The sequence below is a fragment of the Dipodomys spectabilis genome, unplaced genomic scaffold (genome assembly GCF_019054845.1).
Source record: "Dipodomys spectabilis isolate Male_0828 unplaced genomic scaffold, ASM1905484v1 ptg000773l, whole genome shotgun sequence".
NCBI lineage: Eukaryota > Metazoa > Chordata > Mammalia > Rodentia > Heteromyidae > Dipodomys > Dipodomys spectabilis.
In genome coordinates, this window is record NW_024871450.1 from 325,517 (window position 1) to 349,068 (window position 23,552).

At 54.1% G+C, this 23,552-nt stretch overlaps 1 protein-coding gene across 1 annotated transcript; it reads left to right on the plus strand.

The window, feature by feature from the left end:
• Positions 1-2,727: 2,727 nt before the first annotated feature.
• On the plus strand, positions 2,728-21,735 carry Mmp15 (matrix metallopeptidase 15). The gene is made up of 10 exons (XM_042672822.1): positions 2,728-2,915; positions 13,100-13,248; positions 13,847-13,975; positions 15,093-15,400; positions 15,722-15,883; positions 16,460-16,713; positions 17,061-17,199; positions 18,826-18,976; positions 19,111-19,226; positions 20,733-21,735. The coding sequence occupies exons 1-10, from the start codon at positions 2,763-2,765 to the stop codon at positions 21,179-21,181; spliced, it is 2,010 nt and encodes a 669-aa protein (XP_042528756.1). The 5' UTR covers positions 2,728-2,762; the 3' UTR covers positions 21,182-21,735.
• Positions 21,736-23,552: the final 1,817 nt, after the last annotated feature.

Consider the following 23,552-nt stretch of genomic DNA (forward strand, 5'->3'; position numbering starts at 1 on the left):
CTCCTTTTATAAATAAGGAAGCAAACCCTGAGAGATGAATAGCATGCATTAGGCTGCCCTGGAAATAGGGCAATCACCCAGTGATTCACTTTTTTTTTTTTTTTTTTTTGGTCAGTTGTAGGGCTTGAACTCCGGGCCTGGGCACTGTCCATCAGCTCTTCAGCTCAAGGCTAGCGCTCTACTACTTGAGCCACAGCGCCACTTCTGGTTTCCTGGAGATAAGAGTCTCACGGACTTTTCTGCCTGGGCTGGCTTTGAACTGCAATCCTCAGATTTCAGCCTCCTGAGTAGCTAGGATTATAGGCTTGAGCCACTGACGCCCGGCTAGTGATTGACTTCTAATGCAAGGCTTTCTGTACAAACCTCCTGCCACACACCAGGGTCTCAAAATGAAACTGCTATCAAATGCTGTGTCTAGCTAGGCTTTGATGCAAAATACTCTAAGAATAAAACAAGGGGAAGGACATGGAGGAGTCCTGGTATAGATGAAAGGATATTAGAAAATGTGGGTAATGTTTAATACTAGATGCTCCCCCTCTGTCCTGCACGTCCTACTCAGATTTTAGTGGCTAGTTGACAGGGTAGAAACCTAGTCACCTTACAATGGATAGTTGTATATGATATAGTTGTAGAGGAAGCCATTTCCTTAAAGCAGGACTGACAACAGGAAGGCATCTCTCTAAAGGGAATGAAAACAATTACCAGACTTGTCTGAACACAAGGCCTCTACAAAAGTTGCCCAAGTTCCTGGACTCCTTTCTTACTATAGAAAATAAAATTGCAATGTGTTCTGGTTAAACAGGGCAACTCGTGTGTGTGTGTGTGTGTGTGTGTGCGTGTGTGTGTGTGTGCGTGCGTGTGTGTGTGTGTGTGTTGTTCTATGACTGAGCCCTGTGGTCCATAGATGAAGACCACTGTACCTTCCCCAAAAGCAAATTTCAAAGTAGAGAATTTAGAATCCCATTTCCCTTTCCTGTATCCTCATACACCTCAGCCCCCGAAGTTGGTGGAAATGGGTTTCATTCCCTCCCTCTTCTCCAAGCTCCTTTCCCAGGTAATCTCTGCCAAGCCACCTGGTACAGTGCCAGGTTGGTGCTTTTTCTTCACCTAGCAGGTGTATTCCAATAGACCTTTTCTAAGGCGCCCTGCCAGGTCCCACTTCCGGGGAACGAGAGTGGTTGGGGGCGTCTGCATAGCCAACTAGAGAAAACCACCCTAAGAAAAGCTACCATTTCCGGATCTGCACCATCCCCTCCCCTCGCTCCAACGAGCTCTGCCTTCACCTGTGACCCCACCTGCCAATCCAGGGTCTCCCCACGCCTTCGACCAGGGGCCTTGGCGTCCTGCATCCACACCCATCAGATCTCAAGCTGCTCCCGGAATAAACTTAAATCTGGGACATAAACTCCGCAGGAAGCTTTGCCCCTGTGCTTTGTCGGACTGTTTTGTCAGACATAATAATGGCAAGGAGTGACTGTCTTCTGCTTGGAAATCTAATTTGTGTATGTAGACCAGGAACCAGATTCCTTACGCAACCCTCACCCCCAGCTCGTTGAGAACTGGAGACTCAGATTCAGAACTATGCCCACATCCGAAAGGCAGGGAAGTGGGGATGCGGGACTGCAACCGTGCCCCTCTGGAACCTGTAAACCTGCCCTCTGCCCGCCCAACCTTGCGCCTAAGGAAAGTTATTTGAAGAGACAAAGACTCTGGGGCTTTTTTAATGGAGGACCCTGGACAACCAACTTCTAAACGCGTGCGCGTGTATGTATGTATTTGTGTGTGTGTATGTGTGTATGTATGCATGCATGCATGCATGTGTATATGCATGTATGCATGCATGTATGTGCTTATGCTTAAAAGTAGGCACTTGGGGTATGTCCCCCAGCCCTCCTGCAAGCCTACCTCTGCCCCAGGGTTTTCAATACCCAAACCAACCGATGGGAGAAGGAGGGATCTTCATTCTTGCCCTTCAACGAAGACCACGCCTTCCTTACACCCTCTCTTCGCGTGGGGTAGAGTTGGGGGGCCCATCCTCGCTCTCTGGAAGCTGGAATGAGAGTAACGCGGGGGTAGGTGTTGCTACACTTAAGGAAGAGTAAAAGGACGACCCACCTGCCAGGGCAACCCCACTGCCGGCACCTGCCACTAGGAAGACTTGGGTTAGAGTACCGCCCCCAGCCCCCGCTCGGGTCCGCGCGCCGGGAGCGCACTGGCCCTTTAAAGGCCGCCGGGAGCGGAGGGGAAGGCTGGGAGCGCCGGGAGCCACGCCGAACTCGCCAGGGACGTCTGGCGCCGGCTCCCTGGCTCTCGCTCGCTCCCGATCGCTCGCTCTCCCGGGCCGGACCCCTGCGCTCCTCCCGGGATTGCCTGGGGACCCAGGCCCGGTAGGGCACGGCGGCGAGCAGAGTCCCGAGGCGGGAGGCGCACGCTCCGGGCAGCGCCCGGCCCTGGGAATGGACAGAGGGAGCTGGGCACGCAGGGGGCGCCGCGGGACCGGGCGGCCGGAGCGCTGAGCCAGACAAAGGCTCCGGAGTTGCGCCGGGCGCAGAGAGCGAGGGGCTGTGCGGTGGACAGCCCCGGCCGGGCCCTGCCCGCTTCTCCTCGGGCTTGAGGATTTGCCGAGGGGACCCGGAGCCTGAGTTCCACCGTGCGGTGGAACCAAGGACCAAGGAACCAAGGACCGTCGCAAGTTTGCCACACGAGCGTGGGCACCCGCTCGGTGCCCGCGAGCGGGCGAACCCCGGGGTGCAGCCGGGAACATGAGCAGCGATCGAGGCGCGCCCGCACGGCCGGGCGGCTTCCGAGGCGGCCGGGAGGCGGCGGCGCGACCCCGGCTGCTGCCGCTGCTCCTGGTGCTCCTGGGCTGCCTGAGCCGCCGCACCGTGGCGGAGGACGCCGAAGTCCACGCGGAGGTGAGGACCCCTGCCCCGCGCGCTCGCCGGGGGCCCGGGCGGGGGGAGGGGAGCCGCGCCCCCTGTTCTAGGTGGGACTTGGTGGGGGAGAAGGATCGGGAAGAAAGGAGCTGGTCGGCGCCCTACCCAGCCCGCGCTCTGCAGCGACCCGCTTCCCAGCCCCGGGGCTTCGCGCTCGCCCTCCACCCTGCAGCTGCCCCGGGCATTGACCCGCCCAGCCTGAGTCCCAGGAGCGGCTTCCGCCGCCCCCAACCCCGGACTCTGATCCTTCCTTCCTTTCTTCTTCTGCAGCCGATTCCTCGAGAGCCTCACTGGCCTCGCACGGCGCTCTTCGCGAGTGGGGAGGGGGCTGCGGTGGGGGCGCTCGGGCGGAGCTGGGGCTGGGCAGCGCTCCCGCTCTCAGAGCCCTTAGTCTGGTGGCGCCGCGGGCCGGGGCGCGGGGCGGGGGTGACCCGCCGAGGCACCAGATTCGGGTTGCAGCGGCGCTTTGGCGACTTTGTTGCGTTCTTGCGCGGAAGCCTCCCCATACCCGGATAGGGTCCAAGGGAGAGAGACCTTATCTCCCTTCCTCCGCCGCCCCACTTCTTCCCACCAGCGCTCCTACGCCCAGGCGGGTGTAGACAGAGTAGACTCCACGCCTTTTCTTTTTGGAAGGGGGGAGGGGTCCCACGAGTGACCATCACCGATCGGGGTCCAATCAGCGCCTCCAGCTCCTGGGGGTACCCCAGCGCCACAGCCCCAGAGCAAAGCCAGGGTCCGTTCTTCCCCGACTTTCTAAGGCCTTGCTCCCTGCCCAGTAGATGAGAGGGCTGGGTGAGGAATAGGGGCACAGGACCACTCTGGAGCTGCCTTTGCGCCTGGCTCCGGTAGACTCCCGGCCTGGGTGCCCTTGGGCTGCCCAGGCTGCGGGCTCAAGCCAGAGCTGTTTCTATTTGCAGTCCGGCTGAGCTCCCTCCCAGCTCCCGCGGCTTCCCCACCTCCCTAGTCTGCCTGAGAACATTTTCCAATGGAAGCCTAATGCTTCGCCACCCTGCTTTAATATAAAATGTGAGGAAAGGGCAGGGAATTCCTCCCAGACTCCTATCACATCTCCAAAACAGTTCTCCCACCTGCTCTGCTCTTCCTCCTGGAGCAGGCCCCAGGAGCCCAGCCCAGCGCATAGCTTACAGGAATTGCCTGTGCTCCAAGCACTGAGTGCTAGAGGAGGTTGTGGGGGTTGACTGACATTGGAAAACTCACCTTTAAGGAGTTCATCATCTGTTTAGGGGCGGCAACCCCACTCAGAGCAGTGAACAGACCAGTCTAGGCTTCTGTGTCTGCATTGTGAGGGCCTCTGAGTGTGCCAGGCAGAAGCTGAAGGGCTGGACCTGTGATTCAGGGGGCTTCCAGCTCTTTCTTTTGCTTCAATTCTATCACTACACACACACACACACACACACACACACACACACCTCCTCTCCACAGAGGAAGTCCCCACAGCTCAGTGCCTCCTGGAAAGAGAGTCCTGATAGCATTAAGGCCACAAGCCATGGCCCTAAGCCTGTTGTGGCCTTGGCTAGGCATTGTGTCTGTGTGTAGCCCTACTCTTGGGAGACAGTTTGGGTTAGGCCTGGGCTATGGACTGGGGATGATGAGGTTGGAAACACAGTGGATAGAGTGCTGGAGATAGGTTGGGCTGTTCTAGGTCCTAGAGTTAGCTTTGGTGTATATGTTGCTGAGGAAGGCCTAGCCATCTGGCCAGATCTGGGTCCAAAGGGTCCAGTGGTCTCAGCAGCCAGTCCATCTTCTCAGAGACTCCTAGGTCCAGCTGTACCAAGTCCAGACAGCCTCCTGCACAAGGGTCTCACTCCAGAGTGGCCACAACTGACCCCCAGGCAGCTCATGACCAGGACCTTCTTCGAACACTTTGGCTCCTAAACCAAGGCCAACCCCTGCCTCTCTGTTTTGTCCTAGCTGGGATGAGGGGGTCAGGAAGGCTGGCCTGTGCTAGGAGAGGGCAGGCTCACCTGCAGCTTTCCAGGCCCAGCTCCCAGAGGCCCAGTCAGAGCTACTCTGCCTGGTCTCCCCTGCCTGATATCAAGTCTCAGTCTTCAGCTATTGTGGCCAGAGCTTGTCCCCCGTCAGGTCTCTGTCTGGCTTACACTTGGTCAACTTTCGTACCTTTAGTTTACCTCAGAGCTCTGTCTTCCTTCCCTGTCCACTAGGCATAACTTCAGGCTCTCAACCTGCCCTGTGGTGGTGACTCAGGCTGCTAGAGTTCACAAGTGTGGTGCCACCAGCACCAAGACACAAACAGACCCACTTCCCTGGAACAGACCCAAATGTCTTTCTGCCAAAAGCTGGCCACTGAGAGGGACACGCAAAAGGAGCTGTGGGATCAGTGTGAGTTCTTAATTTTGACGTTCAAGAGCTGACTGGAGATCCACAGCCCCCAGCTTTTCTGTGTCCATCACTACAGCATTTCACTGCTGGTCTCTGGGGGCCTCCCTGTCCCCTGGTGTTAATACTCTTTCTTAACTATGCAGAAGAAACTGCAGAGGCCCCATGCTCACCCTTGAGAAGAGGATCATGGCAAGGGTCACATTCCTGGAACCAACTGAGACTGAATCTTCTCAGCTCTCTTTGCTGCTAATATATAGGCCCTGCCCCACTCTATGCAGTCTGGGTTATTTTGTTGTGTTGAAGGTTTTCTTGTGCCTGTCCTGGGACTTGAACTCAGGGCCTAGGAACTATCCCTAGGCTTTTTTGCTCAAGGCGAGCACTCTACCATTTGAGCCACAGTTCCACTTCCAGCTTTTGTGTGTGTACACGCAAGCAAGTCTTGCGGACTTTCCTTCCCAGGCTGGGTTTGAACTGAAATCCTCAGATCTCTTGCTTCTAATTTGTGAAGCCACTGGCACCTAGCACCATGTACTCTGTTAAGACCCAGGAGACCTGCTGTGAATGGCAAACCTAGGCACTGGGATCTGATGGGGCCATGCCTTTCATTCCACCCCTATCCTTGTCTCTGGGTTTGGGTTACCCTGTTGGCCCTACCAGCTGCCACCCTGTGCTTTGCTCAGAGAAGATACAGGCCACTGTCACATCTCGACACAAACATTGCTTTTGTCCTACACAAGGAGTAGAGAGACCTTTAAAAGACATTCCCAAATGTGGACAGAAAATCGCAGGTAAATAATCCACCCCCATCCTCACCCCTTCAAGAAGACTTCCTCCTAAAAGCCAGCTGCCGCCGCCCAGATCCCTGATGCCAGCCAACAATGCTGTGGGCACAGAAAAGCACCTCTATGCCCTTGTTATTTGATCCAAATGTCTCTAGCTATTGCCACCTCTGCCTACCTGTGGGATTCGTTTCTGGCTGAGGCTAGGTGTGGTGGTCCCTGTGGGGGGCATCACTGCCTCCTAGCTCAGAACAAAGTAACATCTTGGTATCATCTCAAGTGAGACCATAAAAGGCTCACACTGTTGGGCAATCAGTTGGGGCAAATCATATAGCCAGCACTGCTTTGGATCAGAGATGTGTGATCTGAGCAGAAGCAGAGAGAGGCTGGGGGAACCCCTGGGAGAACCTAAAGATAAATGTAAGGTCCATGCACCCCTGAGGGCAGCTGAGATACACAAAGAGAAACCTCTGTCTGGATAAGACCACCCCTAAGGGGTGGGGAATCAACTCTTCTAGGGGCTGCTTCTCAGGACATTGGAACTGAGGGTGCCTGGAGACCCAACAGCCGTAGGACTGGACCCTCAAAAGAAAGGGACAGGTTTTGCTGCAAGAGAAGCTGAATAAAGATAATACAACATAATTTTACAAAGAGGGGTAGAGGCATGTGAGCTAGGCCTGGCTCAGAGAAACATAGCACGATGCTACTTACCAGACTCTATTCCCCTTGAAGAAACAGGAGGAATGAACAGAAGGCCCAGCCTCTTCTCCTCAGAGGTCAGGGTAGACAAGATAGATGGGTGAGGACCTAGGTACAGCCACAAGCTAGCTCCTGGAGGTGCCACTCTGGTTGAGCTGCCAGAACTTTCAAGCCTGGAGGCCAAAGTCTCCATCAGCTCTCCAGGGCTGACCTGTGGTTCTGGACATTGCCTTGTCCATTCCCCAGAAACAGTTGTGTCATGGAGGTGTGAAGATGCCAGCTCTGTATTCCATACCTCAAACTCCAGCACCGGGTACATAGGAAGCCCTTGAAAAATCAATATTACAGGCTCCTAACTATGCAGGAAGTTGAGATCTGAATATTGAGGCTTCAAGCCAGCCTGGGCAAGAAAGCCAATGAGACTAATCTTCAATTAAACATGATAGATAGATAGATAGATAGATAGATAGATAGATAGATAGATAGATAGATAAAAGCTGGAAGTAGAACTGTGGCTCAAGTGGTAGAGGGCTAGCTTTGAGTAAAAAATGCCCAGGGACAGTCCTGAGCCCCAAGACTGGCACAAAAAAAAAAAAAAAAAAAAAAAAGGCAACCAAGAAGATTCTGTTTATATGGGACTAAAGAACTGGGATTTGAATCCAGATCAGTCTGGTTTATTTGGAGCTTCACGCCCCAGGCTGAGTTAAAGGCTGCAGGTTCAAACCAAAGTTGGCCCGCCCTTCTGCCTTCAGGCAGGAGCCAGCTGGGCCTGAGCCAGTGAAAAAGAGGGTTCCTGTGGTAAGGCCTGAACTGCCTGAGCTGTGGGAGCCTAGCCTCCCCCCTCCCTACCCCCATCCCCATCCCCCACCCCCACCCCCCCAGCACCCAGGCCTACCCTATTGGCAGCCCTGTTAGGAGTGTCACCTACAGAGTGATTTCCAGGTGAAATCCCAAAGCCTGGCCCCCAGCTAACCTAGAAACTCCTTGCAAACAGAGGCCCGCCCTTCTCTCTCCACCCCTTCCCGCCCACTGGCCAAAGGACTCATTTGTTTTTCCTCCAGGTTAAGGCTGGGGGTGGGTGGGGGAAGGGCTGGCCTGGGCGGATGCCTCCTTCCTACTTCCCTGGCTGGATGTCCCCACCACCAGAGTCCCAGCCGGCTAACCCTGGAAGGGTCTTTAGATGCATAATGGCAGACAACTCCAGGCCCCAAGTCAGCAAAGGTTCCGGAGCCCCTTACCTATGGACCATGCTGTCCTAAAGGATAGAGAAGCAAGCCCTAAGGATGGGTGGCCTGGTCATTTGGGCTTTCAGCCCTGCCCTTGGTGACCCCATTTGCAGAGGAGGGAAGGAGTTGTTTTAGTCACAGTCCATTTCCCAGAGGTCTGTTAGGTGGACAGACAGCTCTGCCTGGGAAAGAGCTTTCCAGGGTGGCTCTTCTCCGGTGGTTTTAGCCTGCCTGGTGTGGAGCTGGAGCCTGTCTCTGGGAGGTTGGGCTGGATGAATCCTTGGCCCAGCTGTGGTCCCTGGAGGCCTCAGAGTGGCTCTAGCTGGGCTGACAGCTTTAAAAGACTGTGAGTAAGAATGGGACTGTGAGACGAATCTCCAATTAACCACGATAGTCTCTCTGGGTTCCCTTTGGTGGGAGGGTGTCTCCCGCCTCTGTTCTGTCAGCAGCATGAGTTGGCGTGCAGAGCCTTGGCCCACAAGTGCTCCACAGCAGCAATATGAGGCAGGGGATGGCATGGTGTGGCCCGTTCAAGGCCATGATCACCCAGGGTCTGATAAGAGGCCAGAGGAGCTGGCCCCTTGCCCTGCCCCCACAGCTGCTTATGGCACGATATCGATCTCTCTCAGACCAGCTCTCCCTGCCGGCCTGCTTTGTCCAGTACTATCTCAGCAGTCTTGGGAGAGGGTTGATGTGGCTCGGTGCCCAGACCCAGCCCGAGAGGATTAGATACCCTCCCCCAGTGCTCTGAGAAGGACCAGTGTCCCTGCCTCGGGCCAAGAGGAGTCTGAGTGGCACTTCAGAAACAGCCTAGGCTGACTGGTTTAGTTCTAGTCTAGATCAGCTGTGTTGGCCCTCTGTGGGCAATGCACCCTCTCTGAACCTTGCTATCTGTATAATGGGAATGCTCACTACTCTCTCAGAGAGGGTGGTGAGCATTAAATGTGGTGTCAGTAATGACTTATAGGATGGGGTCTGGAGCTCAAGAAAGCAATGGCTGGGAGTCGCATTGTTAGGGTCTCCTGCAGCAACCAAACTCAGGCTGCTGATGGAATGGGCCCAGTGGCCCCAGAGTACCCCCCCCATCCCATCCTCCTCCCCTCATCTCAATGGATAGTGACCAACATGCCCTGGTTCACTCTTCCTACTCTTCTGCCCGTTACTGACTGCCCTGAGCCTCAGTTTCCCTGCTTGAGAAACATTGCTTCGCCTATGTAACTCACCCTTCCTGTGACATGAAAAGGGGCAGTTTTTACAGCCAGGTACAACAGCTGAACACAGCCTCCCCTCTCCCTCTCTGGGACTGGCTGGTCACAACCTCAGACTTGTTCCCTTCCTTTGCCCTGCGGGTAGTGGAGCCCAGGCCCTGTGCCAGCCCCACACCCAGCTGGGGTCCCACCAGCATGGCCTCCATGCCTAAGCTTCCCACACTGACCATGAGGTAGAGTGGCAGGAAGGAGGAAAAGCCCCTATGGGTAGTGTCTGCGGCCGCCTGGCAGATTTATTGGCACTTGGCATTCAGCTACTCTGAGCACATGCTTGCTCTAGTCTAGCTTCACCATGGCGTCGGAGGTTTGTGCAGTCTATGCCAAGGCCGCAGTTCTGCTTTGTCCCCCACCACCATGGAAGATACCAGAGTCCCTCAGCCTCCCTCCCACCCGGCAGAGAGGCTTGTCACCAGCATGCTTCCTGGGGACTCAACGGGGGGCTTGTCTGTGCAAAGGAGGGTTCACGCACACCCTTGGGAACTTCCTGGTGTCCCTGAGCTGGCACGGGCCTGTCCCCCCACTGGTCCCCGGAGCTCTCTGCTGCAGACAGGTCCCTTCCCCCATCTCCCCTGTAGTTCTGCAGACAAGCTAATCAGCTCCTCGGGTGGCCTGTGATTGCGCTCCCGAGATATTTTTACCTTATGCAAATAGGTGATGCAGAGGTGCCCTCATCTGTCAGCAGCCAGCCCCCCCCATCCCACCTCCAGCTGGATGCCTTTTGTCAAGAGCTGGCCAAGCCTGTGGGCATGCCCTCTGGCCTCCCCACACCTCTCCAGGAAAACCACATTCACAAGGGGGTCCACAACCACCCATCATAGGGAGTGGGAGGGGGTAGAGGGTGGGATTCAGAGCTTAAGAAGGACAAGGCCAGCAGCTGACAGAGACAAGGAGAGTGGTGGAAGGGGGAGGGGCTGCTCCTCTCCAGCTGCCCTGTACAATGGCTCTGTTGGAGCCTGGCCAGTTGAGGGGATCTTCCAGTCTTATTGAGAGAGGCAGAAATCTGCCAGCACTAGAGACAATCAGATAGGTCCCTGGCCTCTGCCATTTGTACACTTACTGGGCACTTTGCTAGGATTGCAACAGGCCCTAATCAGCCTCTTAGTGAGGCCGGGCTGGAGCATAGAAGCATGGAGTCACATCTCCATGTGGCCAGGTCCAACTTGCCCAGCTTTCTGGGCATCTCAGCTCAAGCCTCTGCCTTGCTGTGACTCTGCCTTCCTGCTCCGGAGAGGTGCCTGCACACCCAACCTATGACTAGCTCAGACACTCTGCTCACCATGCCTGGGCCTGGGCAGGGCTGGGCTGGCTCGGACTGGGCAGACACACAGAGGAAGCAATTGCCTGAGGAGTTGGATGTGACAATTGGCGGCAGGCAGATGTGTGGGCATGAGCCCCGCCCAGGGCAGCCACTGTGTCTAGCTTTTATCTTGCCTCAGGGTTTGGGATAGACACCTCTTCCGTTTCAGAATCACTCAGAGCAGGCCTTCTGGTGATCAAGAAAGGTAGGAAGGACAGGCTTGCATGTGGCCAAAGGCCCTTAGCAGCCTCTGGCCTCTGTTCCCCACCTCCCACATGAATACCATGTTCTTAGCCTCAAGGGCACAGGCGGGCAGGACCAAAGGCTCCTTCTTACCATTACTCAGCCAGGCTCACAGTTCTGTGTCTTCAAGTAACTCATCTGCTCCAAGACTTGCAAAACTTAAAAGTCTCCTCTGTGGGCTCCATAAGCCTTAGAGGACAGAATACTTTGGCTGTGTCCCCCAGCCCAACTCCCAGCTGGCATGTTACCTGGTAGGGATAAGGTACTCAGAAGCACTGGTAGGAAGAATGGGTGAGCAGATAGATGGACAGACTGGCTAATAGATGAACAGTGACTAAGATTTTCCCAGCCAGCTCTGCAAAGAGATGTGCATCCCCCATTGTTTGCTAGATGCTGTGGCCCTCACATCTCACAGTGTTCCTTGTTTGGCAGATGACGAAACAGAGTCCCAGACACACCAAAGAGTTTGTAGCAGAGGAAGGATTGGGCCTCAAGCCGTTGTCCCATCCTCTTAGGCATGGATGGTGCCTGACCCTCTCTCCTTCCTCCTGGAAATGTCAGGGTCTGCTGGCAGCAATGTCAGGGCTGGTTTTCCTGCATGGTGAGAGGCTAGAATCTTGAAAGATTCTGAATCCATGAGGGTCCTTAGCAGCCTGTTTGAAGCCATAGGGATTCCCTCTGGAGGGGCCAGTGTAGTAATGAGGGCCGCTACTATAGACTGTGCTCATGGACACAGCTTCGTTCTAATGGGGACAGTGAACCATAATCACCTAAGTGGAGAATGTTTTCTTCAATTTTAATTGTTTTGTTGACCTTGGGGTTTGAACTCAGGGCCTAGGTACTGTCCCTAAGTCTCTTTGTGCTTAAGGCTAGCACTCTACCACTTGGGCCACAGCACCACTTCCGGCTTTTTCAGAGAAGTTGATTGGAGATAGTCTCACACAGACTTTCCTGCCTAGGCTGGCTTCAAATTGCAATCCTCAGATCTCAGCCTCCTGAGTAGCTAGGCAAAGTGGAGTATATTGTATGTCGGATGGTGATAAGTGCAGGCCATGAGGACAAGGGGCAGAAGGTAAACCAGTAGGATCTTCTCTACACCATGAGGAAATGTTAAAGCAAAGACTTGAAGGAATAGGAGGCAATAGACAATGGGAACAGCCAGTACAAAGTTTCTGAGGCTGAAGCCTACCTAGCTTGATGGATGGAGGAGTGAGCTCAGAAGAACTAAGGCAGAATGAGGTAATGAGGGACCAGTACCTCCTAAAGAACGGGCTTTTTCCAGTCTGGAGGGTCCTTAGAAAGCTAAAGATTGACCTCCCTTACGACCCAGTCATACCACTTCTAGGCATCTACCCTGAACAACAGGAACCAATATACAAGGATACGTGCACCTCCATGTTTATTGCAGCACTGTTCGCAATAGCTAGGATATGGAAACAACCCAGATGCCCCACCACAGATGAATGGATACAAAAATTGTGGTATCTATACACAATGGAATATTATGCAGCCATTAAAAATGACAAAATAATGGCATTTGCAGGGAAATGGATGGAGCTAGAAGGAATCAGGTTGAGCGAGGTAAGCTAAGAGCAAAGAGACAAACGGTACATGGTCTCCCTGATAAGTGGATGCTAAATCCAAAATGTTAGGTGATACGACAAAATTGACAGGACTTAAGAAACAAAGAACTCCCACTTATCTGGTCGAACCACTACTAAATACCCCTATGCTGCTGATCACATGTATGGTGTATATGTGTACACCATTATATGTTATAGACTGTGATAGACAATTTGCTCCAGGAAAGTTAGAATGAACTTGTGACTTTAAATGAGCATCATTATTCCACAATACTGTGAAATTTGGGAAATTATGTAATCACTTAATCACAATTAAAAAAAAAAGAACCTCGGGGAAGGTAGGGAGGGAGGGGATGGTAGGAGGAAAACAATGGAGGGGGTAACAATGCTAGTTAGGAAGTGTACTCATTACCTTGCTCATGTAACTGTAACCCTCTGTATAGTATCTTTACAATAAAAAATTAAAAAAAAAAAAGAATGGGCTTTTCCTCTGAGGGGGGGAGACTTAAGGGTTATAAATAGGATTGAGCAAAACCTGCCTTGCAGGTTGGGTGAGAACAGTACAGAGGTTCACATGGGCCCAGGCAGGAAATGATGGCAGCTCTTCCAGGCTGAGAGTGGAGGTGGTGAGGGTTGGTTGAGGCTGGCTGTGCCTATTTGGAGGTATTAGAGCCAGGACTGGCTGATAGAATGATACTTCTTTGCAGAACTGGCTGCGGCTCTATGGCTACCTGCCCCAGCCCAGCCGCCACATGTCCACCATGCGCTCGGCTCAGATCCTGGCCTCCGCCCTTGCAGAGATGCAACGCTTCTATGGGATCCCCGTCACGGGTGTGCTGGATGAAGAGACCAAGGAGTGAGTCCCTTCCACCTGCTCCCTCCGGGACCCCCACAACACCTGCTTTCAGGAGGGCTCCATGTGTGGTGTTTCCAGAAAAAGAGTGGCCTAGATAAGAAATGATTTGGCCCTCCATGCCAGTTCCAAGTGGTTGCCTGAAGCCTTGTGTTGAGAAATCTCCAGAGGCAGAATCCAGGGTTGGCAGCAAGAATGTAGTGATTGATTAGTGATGTCTGCCACAGGCATACAATAGGGAGGCCCAGTACATAAGCTCTATCCCACAAAGCCTTGCTCTGATTCTAATGGAGGTGATGATACCTTTAGAAACAGTGTGACTAACTAGGGACAGGAGGCCTCTAGAACACCCCTCCAGTGCCTGGGTGGCATCTTTATTGAGCCACTTGTGGGCCCTGTCTTCTAACACAGGACCACTGTGCCTATGTAACTCATACTTACAGTCTCCCTATCACATCCCTGTGATGGAGCCTGATTTGGGGTGGGATGTGGGGGGGGGGGGATCTGGAAAGAGATGGACTGCCTGGAAGAGGTGGAGCCTTATTAGCAAGCATGTGTGCTGGGAAGGCTCCAAACTCACCCCTCCATACCCACGGCCCAGGTGGATGAAGCGGCCCCGCTGTGGGGTGCCAGACCAGTTCGGGGTGCATGTGAAAGCCAATCTGCGAAGGCGGCGGAAACGCTATGCCCTCACTGGGAGGAAGTGGAACAACCGCCACCTGACCTTCAGGTAACAACTGTCCCAGGGAGCTGGCCTAAGTCAGGGCTGAGCCCCAGGCTTCCTCTCCCATCAACCACCACAGGGGCCCATTGTAGATGGTCCCATCCGCTGCCATGCTGACATATCCAACTGCGATCTACGCAGCATCCGTCCAGGGAGGGCTAGGACTCACTAAGCTTCTTCTGCCTTGTCCTTCCCTGCCCCTTGCTGGCCAGCAGTCTGAGCTGTGGGCTCAGACCCTGTGCGCTCCTGCATCAGTAAGGTCTGGGTGGAAAGCCAGGTTTGGGTTCAGGTATCCATTAAATGCCAAGCAGCAAGCCTCTTCCTTTCTGTTAAATCCTTGAGCAACTCTAGCCTAAAGTGGTAGTCCCCAACAGTTCCCTTCCAGGCACAGCCCTTCCCTGAGCTCTATCTCCTAAGGAAGAGCAGGCATGATGATATACACCTGTAATCCCACCAGGAAGTTCAGGCAGGAGGATTTTTTGTGATTTAAGGTCAGCATGGGCTACATACTGAGACCCTGTCTCAAAATAAACAACCACAACAACGAACTCCCCAGCTCTCATGATCATTTGGAGCTCAGGTCCTGGAGTTAACTTGTGGCACACCAGTCAAACTTCCTTTCACATTTTCTGGAAGAATCTGCAGCAGCATACTCCATCTGACTTGAGCTCCCCATCATGGGCAGACTCCGGGCCACCTGGCCTTCAGGCTAGAGAGAAATGACCACTCCTTGCCCTCTGTCTTGCAGATGAAGAAACTGAAATTCAGAGATTTAAGTCACTTGCATTCAACCCCAGAGATAAATTGGAACCAGGCCTTGAACATGGGTTAGCATTTAGAACTCCTTGGCCTATTTCCCAAACCTCAGCCACCTGTACCCCATTTCCTAGGCCCTTCCCTACGTTCATTTACTTCCTGCCTTATCTGCCCCAATGCAAGCCTACTCAGTGATCTTTTAATGAGCTATGGGGTTTGAGAAGTCCTAGTACACGTCAAAGTACGGTAACAGCAGTGACGGCCTGGTGTGCTGCCAGAGAACATGCTGGCATTGGACAGAGAGGACAGTAGCCTGAGGGCTGTGCATCCACTCACATCCTCACATCTCCCCCCCTCCCACCTGCAGCATTCAGAACTACACGGAGAAGCTGGGCTGGTACCACTCGCTGGAGGCGGTGCGCAGGGCCTTCCAAGTATGGGAGCAGGCCACCCCCCTGGCCTTCGAAGAGGTGCCCTACGATGACATCCAGCTACGGAGGCAGAAGGAGGCTGACATCATGGTACTCTTTGCCTCTGGCTTCCACGGTGACAGCTCACCATTTGATGGCACAGGTGGCTTTCTGGCTCATGCCTATTTCCCCGGCCCTGGCCTAGGTGGGGACACCCATTTTGATGCAGATGAACCCTGGACTTACTCCAGCACCGACCTGCATGGTAAGGACAGCTGGCTAGGGTAGGGGCAGGGCAGGCAGGCAACGCTGGAGCAGGGCCCAGCCCCTGCAAGTAGGCTCAGTCCCTGCTAGCGGGCTCAGCAGTTACTGGTTCAGGAGGGGAGCATGTCCCCCTGTTCAGGTCTCTGGAGCCCTGAACTTGGCCTCAGTCTAGGCCAGGTGGGAAAATAAGGGTTAGTTGAACCCATGTCTCAGATAGGCTAACATCAGAAGCAAGGGCAGGATCTTGTGTCAGCCTCCATCCAGAGTGGGTGGCCAGATCCTGGACCAACCCAGAGTGACTATGCTGCCTGCCCCATCACAGGAAACAGCCTCTTCTTGGTGGCGGTGCATGAGCTGGGCCATGCACTAGGGCTGGAGCACTCAAGCAACCCCAATGCCATCATGGCACCATTCTACCAGTGGATGGACACAGACAACTTCCAACTGCCTGAGGATGACCTGAGAGGCATCCAGCAGCTCTATGGTAAGAGGCCTTTGTTCCCCGCCAATCTCACCTCCCAGCCCTACAAGACAGGCTGTGCTGCTGACCCCTTCTGTAGATGACCACTTGCCTGGGCCCCTCAGTAACTGATGGTGTCAAACCCAGGGCTGGCGATGGCCTGGGCCTCACTCAGAGCCACATGGGCAGATGACACAGGTGACAGGGCTTTTTTTCTTCAGCCTTTGCCATGTTCCTTCTAGACCATAGGGGTCCTGCCGTCCCAGGTGCCATCTTTCCCGCTACACTTCCGCGAGGCCCAGTTCTGAGGGTCAAGGCCTGGGCTCTGCATGAACCCTGAACTCCCTTAGGGAAAGCAGAGACTGGGGTCCAGTGGGAAGATTGATGAGGAGGTTGCACAAAGGAGGTGTCAGGACCCCCTCAGGATGATATTGGGTGAGCGAGGGGCTGCTGTGAACAGACAGGACCTTTACCTTTGTGTGTGCCAGATGGTCCAGGGACCCTGGGGCCACAGACTCTGAGTAGGAGAACATTGCATTTGGCCTGGTTTCTGGGGTTGGGCTGTTCTCATTTCTTGCTCCTCCCCACCTCTTTCTGCAGGCACCCCAGATGGTCAACCACATCCCACCCGGCCTCTTCCCACTGTGACACCCCGACAACCAGGCCGGCCAGATCAGAGGCCCCCTCGACCCCCACAGCCACCACCTCCAGGAGGGAAGCCAGACCGGCCCCCCAGGCCAGGCCCCCCTGTCCAGCCCCGAGCCACAGAGCGACCAGACCAGTACGGCCCCAACATCTGTGATGGGAACTTTGACACAGTGGCCATGCTTCGAGGAGAGATGTTCGTGTTCAAGGTGTGGCCCCAGCCTCCAGCTGCCTCCCTCAGTCCCTGGCTTAGAGCAGGACTGCTCCTGCTCAGCCCACCCAGGCCTTTGCCTGCCTGGCTGCCTGGGCACTGCCTGCCACCCCTCAGCAGCCCCTGGGGGCCATCAGACCCTTTCCAGTTGGAAAGGTCATGTAGCAAGTCCAAGTGCCTTCTTCTAGCCCAGAGGGTTTCCCCAGGACTGCCCCGGCTCTCCTTACACTGTGTGGTGCCTTAGTAACCCTCCCCTCTCCATCCCTGCCTTCTATGGGGGTGGAGGTCCCCCAACCAAGGAAGCTTGTATATGCTGCCCACCAACATCCATCTCCCCCCCACCAGGGACGCTGGTTCTGGCGAGTCCGGCACAACCGTGTCCTGGACAACTATCCTATGCCCATTGGCCATTTCTGGCGTGGTTTGCCCAGTGACATCAGTGCAGCCTACGAACGCCAGGATGGGCGTTTTGTCTTTTTCAAAGGTAAGTGGAGGCTAGGTAGCCTTCAAGACCTGATCTTTGGAGTTAGAGAAGAGAAAGGTAAAGGGCTATAGTTTATGTGTGGTCCTGTGTCCACACTGTGGACTCACTCTAGGAGGAAGAGACGGGGACGCTGAGAGCCTGGCAGCCAGGTGAGGGTGGAGAGATACAAGCCTGGGAGTTGGCTGACCTCCGGCCCTGAAATCCAGAGGCCATGTAGTTTGGAATGAGTAACAGTGTATCATCTTGAGCACAGAGGCTTAGCCTCATTTCCCTCCCTCCTCCCTCTTCCTTCCTAAGAATGGGTTCCTGGCTGGGCTTGATTGCTCACATCTGTAATCCTAGTACTAAAGCTGGAGGATGGAGACTTTGAGGCTAGCTTGGGCTGTCCAGTGCAACTATGTCTTAAGATCCCCCAAAATAAGACAAGTCAACAAAAAAGAATGGGTTCTTTTAAGAGTAGCCTGGCCCTCCTAACCAAGTCCTTAAGCCCACTGGGCAGGAATTTTATAGTGTGTCTGCAGAACATTGAGGAGAAGCCCCCTCAATGGATCCATGGTCTCCAGCCCCTGCTAGCTTGAGCCTTCAGGCAGAGTTCCCTGAAGACAGGATTCAGTTCACACTAAAAGCAGGTTGTGTCAGGCATGCGGAGGGCTCACATGTATAATCCTAATTACTCAGGACGCTGAGATGTGAGGATCAAGATTCAGTCAGCCCAGGTGAGAAAGTCTGTATAGACTTTTTTTTTTGGGGGGTGGGGGTCCGGTCGTGGGGCCTGAACTCTGGGCCTGGGCGCTGTCCCTCAGCTCTTCAGCTCAAGGCTAACGCTCTACCACTTGAATCACAGAGCCACTTCCGGCTTTTTTCTTTTTGTTTATGTGGTGCTGAGGAATCGAACCCAGGGCCTCATGCATGCAAGGCAAGCGCTCTACCACTGAGCTACCTTCCCAGCCCTGTATAGACTCTTATCTAAAATTAACTAGCAAAAACTGCAAGTGGAGTTGTGGTTCAGGTGGTAAAGCACCAGCCTTGAAAAAAAAGTAAGCCCTAGTAACTGAGAGGAGAGAGAGACACTCACAGAGAGGGGGGGAGGGAGGAAAGGAGGGAGGGACGGAAGGAAAGAAAGATAGGTTGATTCCTCTGAACCTCTGAGGTCAGGAAGAGACCCCATGTGTAGCCTGTTGGTAGGAGTGTCAGGCATTAGTTTAGTACCTTCTGTGTAGACATAAGTGAGCTGTGTTATGTTATATTGTCCTGAGTGTATGAAGGTCAAGCATGCTGTGTGCATGTGTGTGTTGAGATGGGCAAGTTTTTTGGTTTGTTTTGCTGGTCCTAGGGCTTGAACTCTGGGCCTGGACACTATCCCTGAGCTTCTTTTGCTCAAGACCAGCTTTCTACCCCTTGAGCCACAGTGCCACTTCTGGCTTTTTCTGAATAGTATTAGAGATAAGAGTGTCACAGACTTTTCTGTTTGGGTTGACGTTGAACCATGATCCTCAGCCTCCTGAGTAGCACCCAGTTGCAAGTTTTTGTATGAATGGTCTTTGGGCCCAGAAGAGCATTTCCTGTGCCCGGCCCTCACCATGTATACCCTCAACCTCGGCCCTTCCTCTCTGATTCTTCCTGCAGGTGACCGCTATTGGCTCTTCCGAGAAGCGAACCTGGAGCCTGGCTACCCCCAGCCATTGACCAGCTATGGCCTGGGCATCCCGTATGACCGCATTGACACGGCCATCTGGTGGGAGCCCACGGGCCACACGTTTTTCTTCCAGGAGGACAGGTTAGCAGAGCTCCCCTTCTCTAATGATAGGAGGTAACACCCTCTGGCCTACCTAGCCAGAGCCTGCTGCCTGAGGGAGATGGGCCCAGCCAAGCGGGACTTGTAAGTCCACAGCCTGGTGCTTCTGGTCACAGGTATTGGCGCTTCAATGAGGAGACGCAGCATGGAGACCCTGGCTACCCCAAGCCCATCAGCGTCTGGCAGGGAGTCCCCATCTCCCCAAAAGGAGCCTTCCTGAGCAGTGATGCAGGTACCAAGCCAGCCTCTCCTCCACATACATATGGGAGACAGTTCTTGCCTGGGTATGCCTGGGACACCCAGGCCTGTCAGGCCATTCTGGCCCTCCCTGCATTATTACAGAGAATGTGAGCAAAGGGCTCAGGGGTTGGGAGTGGGGGGGACAAATGCCAGCTCAGGGTGACTCACATGCATAGCTAGATGCTCAGAATGCCCTGCTGCCCACACAGCACAGCAGCTCTGCGTCCCAGTGTCTGGGAGGTGGGCATGGCTCAATGTGTGATGGACCGGGCCCCCTCTCTGGGCATCTCCTGTTAGCCCGGAATAGAAGCCTGGTCTCTGTCATTATAATTGAGCTACAGAGAGCCATGGCTCTTTTATTTCTCAGTCAGGATGCCTAGGGCAATTAAGAAAACCATTCACCCCAGGTCTTGATTCTGGTTGGATAGGCTCCGGGGAGAGCCTGCTTTGCCAGTGCCCCGCTAGTCATAGGCTTCCGTGTGTGGGCAAGTCAGTGTGCAGCTGCTCTGGTCACATGCTCAGCAGGGCACAGAGTTCACCCCTTGCTTTGAACCTGGCCCTTCTCAGTGTCAATGGGATGCAGGCCAGAGGCCCAAGGACACAGAGCCAGGCCAAGGTAGTGTCAAGTTGCACCCCAGGTCCACGTGGGCTCCAGGCTGCACAGCCAGCACGACTCCTGCTCTGTGGGAAGAAGCTAATCCCAGGCCAGGCCGCAGGGCTACCTGATGGCAGCCTTAAACCAGCAGCTGCAGGTCCCTTCTGTGCCCTGTCACCCTGGAGCTAGACCTCTTCTATAAGTTGCAAAGAGGCAGATTTCAAACTACTCAGAGAAACAAGTAGAAAGGGGGTGTGTTTTTGTGTGTTTTGCAATGCTGGATATTGAACCCAGGGTCCCTTGTTTGGCAAGTGTTCTACAACTTGAGCCATAGCCCTAACCCCCCTTTGTTTTAATGTCGGTCATGGGGCTTGAACTCTGGGTGTGGGCACTGTCCCTCAGCTCTTCAGCTCAAGGCTAGCACTCCGCCACTTGAGACACAGCACCACTTCCAGTTTTCTGGTGGTTTATTGGAGATAAGAATCTCATAAACTTTCCTGCCCGGGCTGGCTTTGAACCGTGATTCTCAGATCTCAGCCTCCTGAGTAGCTAGGATTACAGGCATGAGCCACCAGCACCCAGCTCCCTTTCATTTTTGAGATAGGATCTTGCTAACTTTTGCAGGCCGACCTCAAATTCCTGATCCTCCAGCCTCTATCTCCCAAGTAACTAGGATTACAGGCTTGGACCACCATGCCCACCTTTTTGTTTCATTTTAGTTTTGATGCTGGAACCCAGGGTTGTATACATTAAGCAAGCCATCTATCACTAGGCTACAAACAGCCTCAGTCCCAAGGAGGGTCCTTAAAGCTGGGGCCCTTTCTGTTGGACCTAGTTGGGGAGGGTCTCTGGCTGGTGGGCTGGGCCAGACCTGAAGCCACTTGGGCCTGTTTGTCCCCACAGCCTACACCTACTTCTACAAGGGCACCAAATACTGGAAATTTGACAACGAGCGCCTGAGGATGGAACCCGGCTACCCCAAGTCCATCCTGAGAGATTTCATGGGCTGCCAGGAACACGTGGACACTGGACCCCGATGGCCCGATGTGGCACGTCCACCTTTCAACCCCGACGGAGATGCACAGCCTGGGGTGGATGGTGACAGCACAGATGGCACTGTGGGCGGTGGGGCTGGTGAGGACAGAGACAGGGACAAGGACAAGGAGGGGGGTACTCGAGTCGTGGTGCAGATGGAGGAGGTGGCTCGGACGGTGAATGTGGTCATGGTGCTGGTACCTCTGCTGCTGCTGCTGTGCGTGCTGGGCTTGGCCTTTGCACTGGTACAGTTGCAGCGCAAAGGTGCGCCTCGCGTGCTGCTCTACTGCAAGCGCTCCCTGCAGGAGTGGGTATGACTCCACCCCCTAGGCCTGACTGGCTCCACCCCCTGGGCCTGACTGACTCTGCCCCCTGCCCATCGCTCCTCCTTCCCACCTGGTGCTCAGGGCTGGCCATCTCCCAGCCACACAGTCCTCTGTCAGTCCTACCCTCCTTGTTTATTTATGCCCAGGTATCTCCTTTCTTTGTGGCACCTTAACTGAGTGTGTTTCTGCTTTCCTGACCCGGGGAAGGTTGCTGCTTAGAGTTCTCTCGATGTACTTCTGTCTGTAGCACACAGGGAAGTACCTGTGGCACGGACACAGCCAGAGAAACAGAGGACAGAGGACAGAAGCCCACCCAGGGCTGTGCAGCGTCTTCCTGCCCTGGCTGCTCCTCACCCTGAGCCACAGGGCTATCATAGATGCCTGCGTTTGTCTTGAAGGGGCCCAAATAGGGCCCCCATACTTTTGGATCTGCCTTAGGAAGAGCCTGTTACCCAGGGACACCGGAGCCACAGCAGTATTCACTGGCCTCTGAGTGGTGAGGCTCTGTCCCATCCTGGAGGAGCACCTCTGCTCCTCGGGAAAGTATTTGAAGCACTTCCCTAGAGCAAAAGGTTCAGACCCTTCCCAGGTCCAGGTCTTCCCAGGCCCTCTGGTGGAAGGGATCTCAGCAAGGGTGGAAAGCTGAGTCCTGCCTCCCTCATGCCCAGAGACCCCAAGCCACATTCCACAGGAGTCTGTGTGTGTGTGTGTGTGTGTGTGTGTGTGTGTGTGTGTGTGTGTGTGTGTGTCCATCCTGAAGCTTGAACTCAAGGCCTGGGTGCTTTTTCTTGCTCAAGACTAGTACTCTATCATTTGAGCCACAGCTCCACTTTTGGATTCTTTATTTTTATTTTGGAGTTTATTGGAGATATGGATCTCACGGACTTTCCTTCCCAGCCTAGCTTTGAACCATACTCCTCAGATCTCAGACTCCTGAGTAGCTAGGATTACAGGCATGAGGAGCCACTAGTTCTTGATTCAATGGTTTGTTTGTACACTACTGGGATTTGAATTCAGGGCTTTCCACTTGGTAGGCAAGCTCTCTACCACCTGATCCACGCCCCAAGCTCTTCTTGCTTTTTCAGTTGTTTTACAGAGAGGGTTTGAAACCCTCTCTGTAAGGCCTGTGCTGGCCTTATATGGTATCCTACCTGTACCTCCCTGTAGCTGAGATTACAGGTGTGACCCAACATACCTGGCTTGTTTTTGAGATGGTCATGCTAGCTTTCTACTCAGGCTGTTCTGAATCCATGATCCTCCCAGTCTCCATCTGGCTAGTAACTGGGTTTACAGTGTTTTTGTTCTATTTTTGAATATGATTATAAATTCACTAGGGCCCCTGTCCCTTCCACATCTTTTTTCCCCTCCTTTACATTTCACTAATCTCCAAGTAAAAGAATTAAGGTGTGAGGCCCCAAGTTCAATCCTGGTACCACCAAAGAGAGAGAGAGAGAATGAAAGCATTAAAAGGAAACCAAAAACAGTGTGACCACAACTCCCCCAGCTGAGCATTTCCTTCCAGCCTTTTCTCTCATTTGTGCAGCTTGGTGCTTCAAAGCCTCTGACACCTGGGTTTAGCCCAGTCCTGTGCTAGTACAGTGGCCTTAGAGGGTGGTCAGCTATGGGGATGAACAGAGGATGCTCGACACATGCTGTGTGGTGCTGGCCCCAGCCAACCAGCATGTTCTTCACTTACGTTTTATGGGCCTCAGAGAAGGTAGTGACTTAGCCAGGGTCACAGAGCTAGGAAACCCCATTGCTGGGACCAGACCCAGGTGGATCTGCAGGAGTCCTGCACTACTGGGGCCGCCAAGAGGAGGACAGAAACATTCTTGGATCTGAGACCCCTGGGTCTCCAATAGAGCCTCCTTTCAGGCTGAGCTGGCCAGGCCTCTTCCTCCCCCTCCATTTGGCAGAAAAGCCTTTTGTTGTGGTGCACACAGAGCCCATTCTCTGGCCAGCCCACGGAAGGAATGGCTGGCTTCCTGTCCATCATAGCCGCCCTGGCCCAGTGGGACCCTCATGTAGGTCCCAGAGGAAGAGCTTCCTGTGCTTCTGTGTCCTCCAGTCCTGCCTCTGGGGCCCTGGGCTATCAGACTTTATATCCCCCATCTTGGCCCTCCCAATCCCAGAAGGCAGCAGGAGATGGTCATTTCCCAGCTATCCTAGCAAACACTGGGAGTCCTGAGCCCCAAAAGATGGTATGGTCTGTCCCTCAGCACACCTCTCAGGGCTGAGGCCCCCTGCCAGGCTGCCAGCCCTATCCCAAATGTCCCCCGCACTTGCCTTTAGGGTTTTGCTTCTTCTTCTTTTGGTTCCTTCTCCAGAGAAAACCCTTCCATGCACTTTTCATTCTGTCCAC

What these genes read in the sequence shown, in the direction of transcription:
- Mmp15 (XM_042672822.1), top strand. Translation starts at nt 2,763, where the DNA reads ATGAGCAGCGATCGAGGCGCGCCCGCACGGCCGGGCGGCTTCCGAGGC. An exon ending in ACGCCGAAGTCCACGCGGAG is followed by an intron (nt 2,916 to 13,099) that starts GTGAGGACCCCT and finishes ACTTCTTTGCAG; the next exon opens with AACTGGCTGCGGCTCTATGG. An exon ending in GAGAGATGTTCGTGTTCAAG is followed by an intron (nt 16,714 to 17,060) that starts GTGTGGCCCCAG and finishes CCCCCCCACCAG; the next exon opens with GGACGCTGGTTCTGGCGAGT.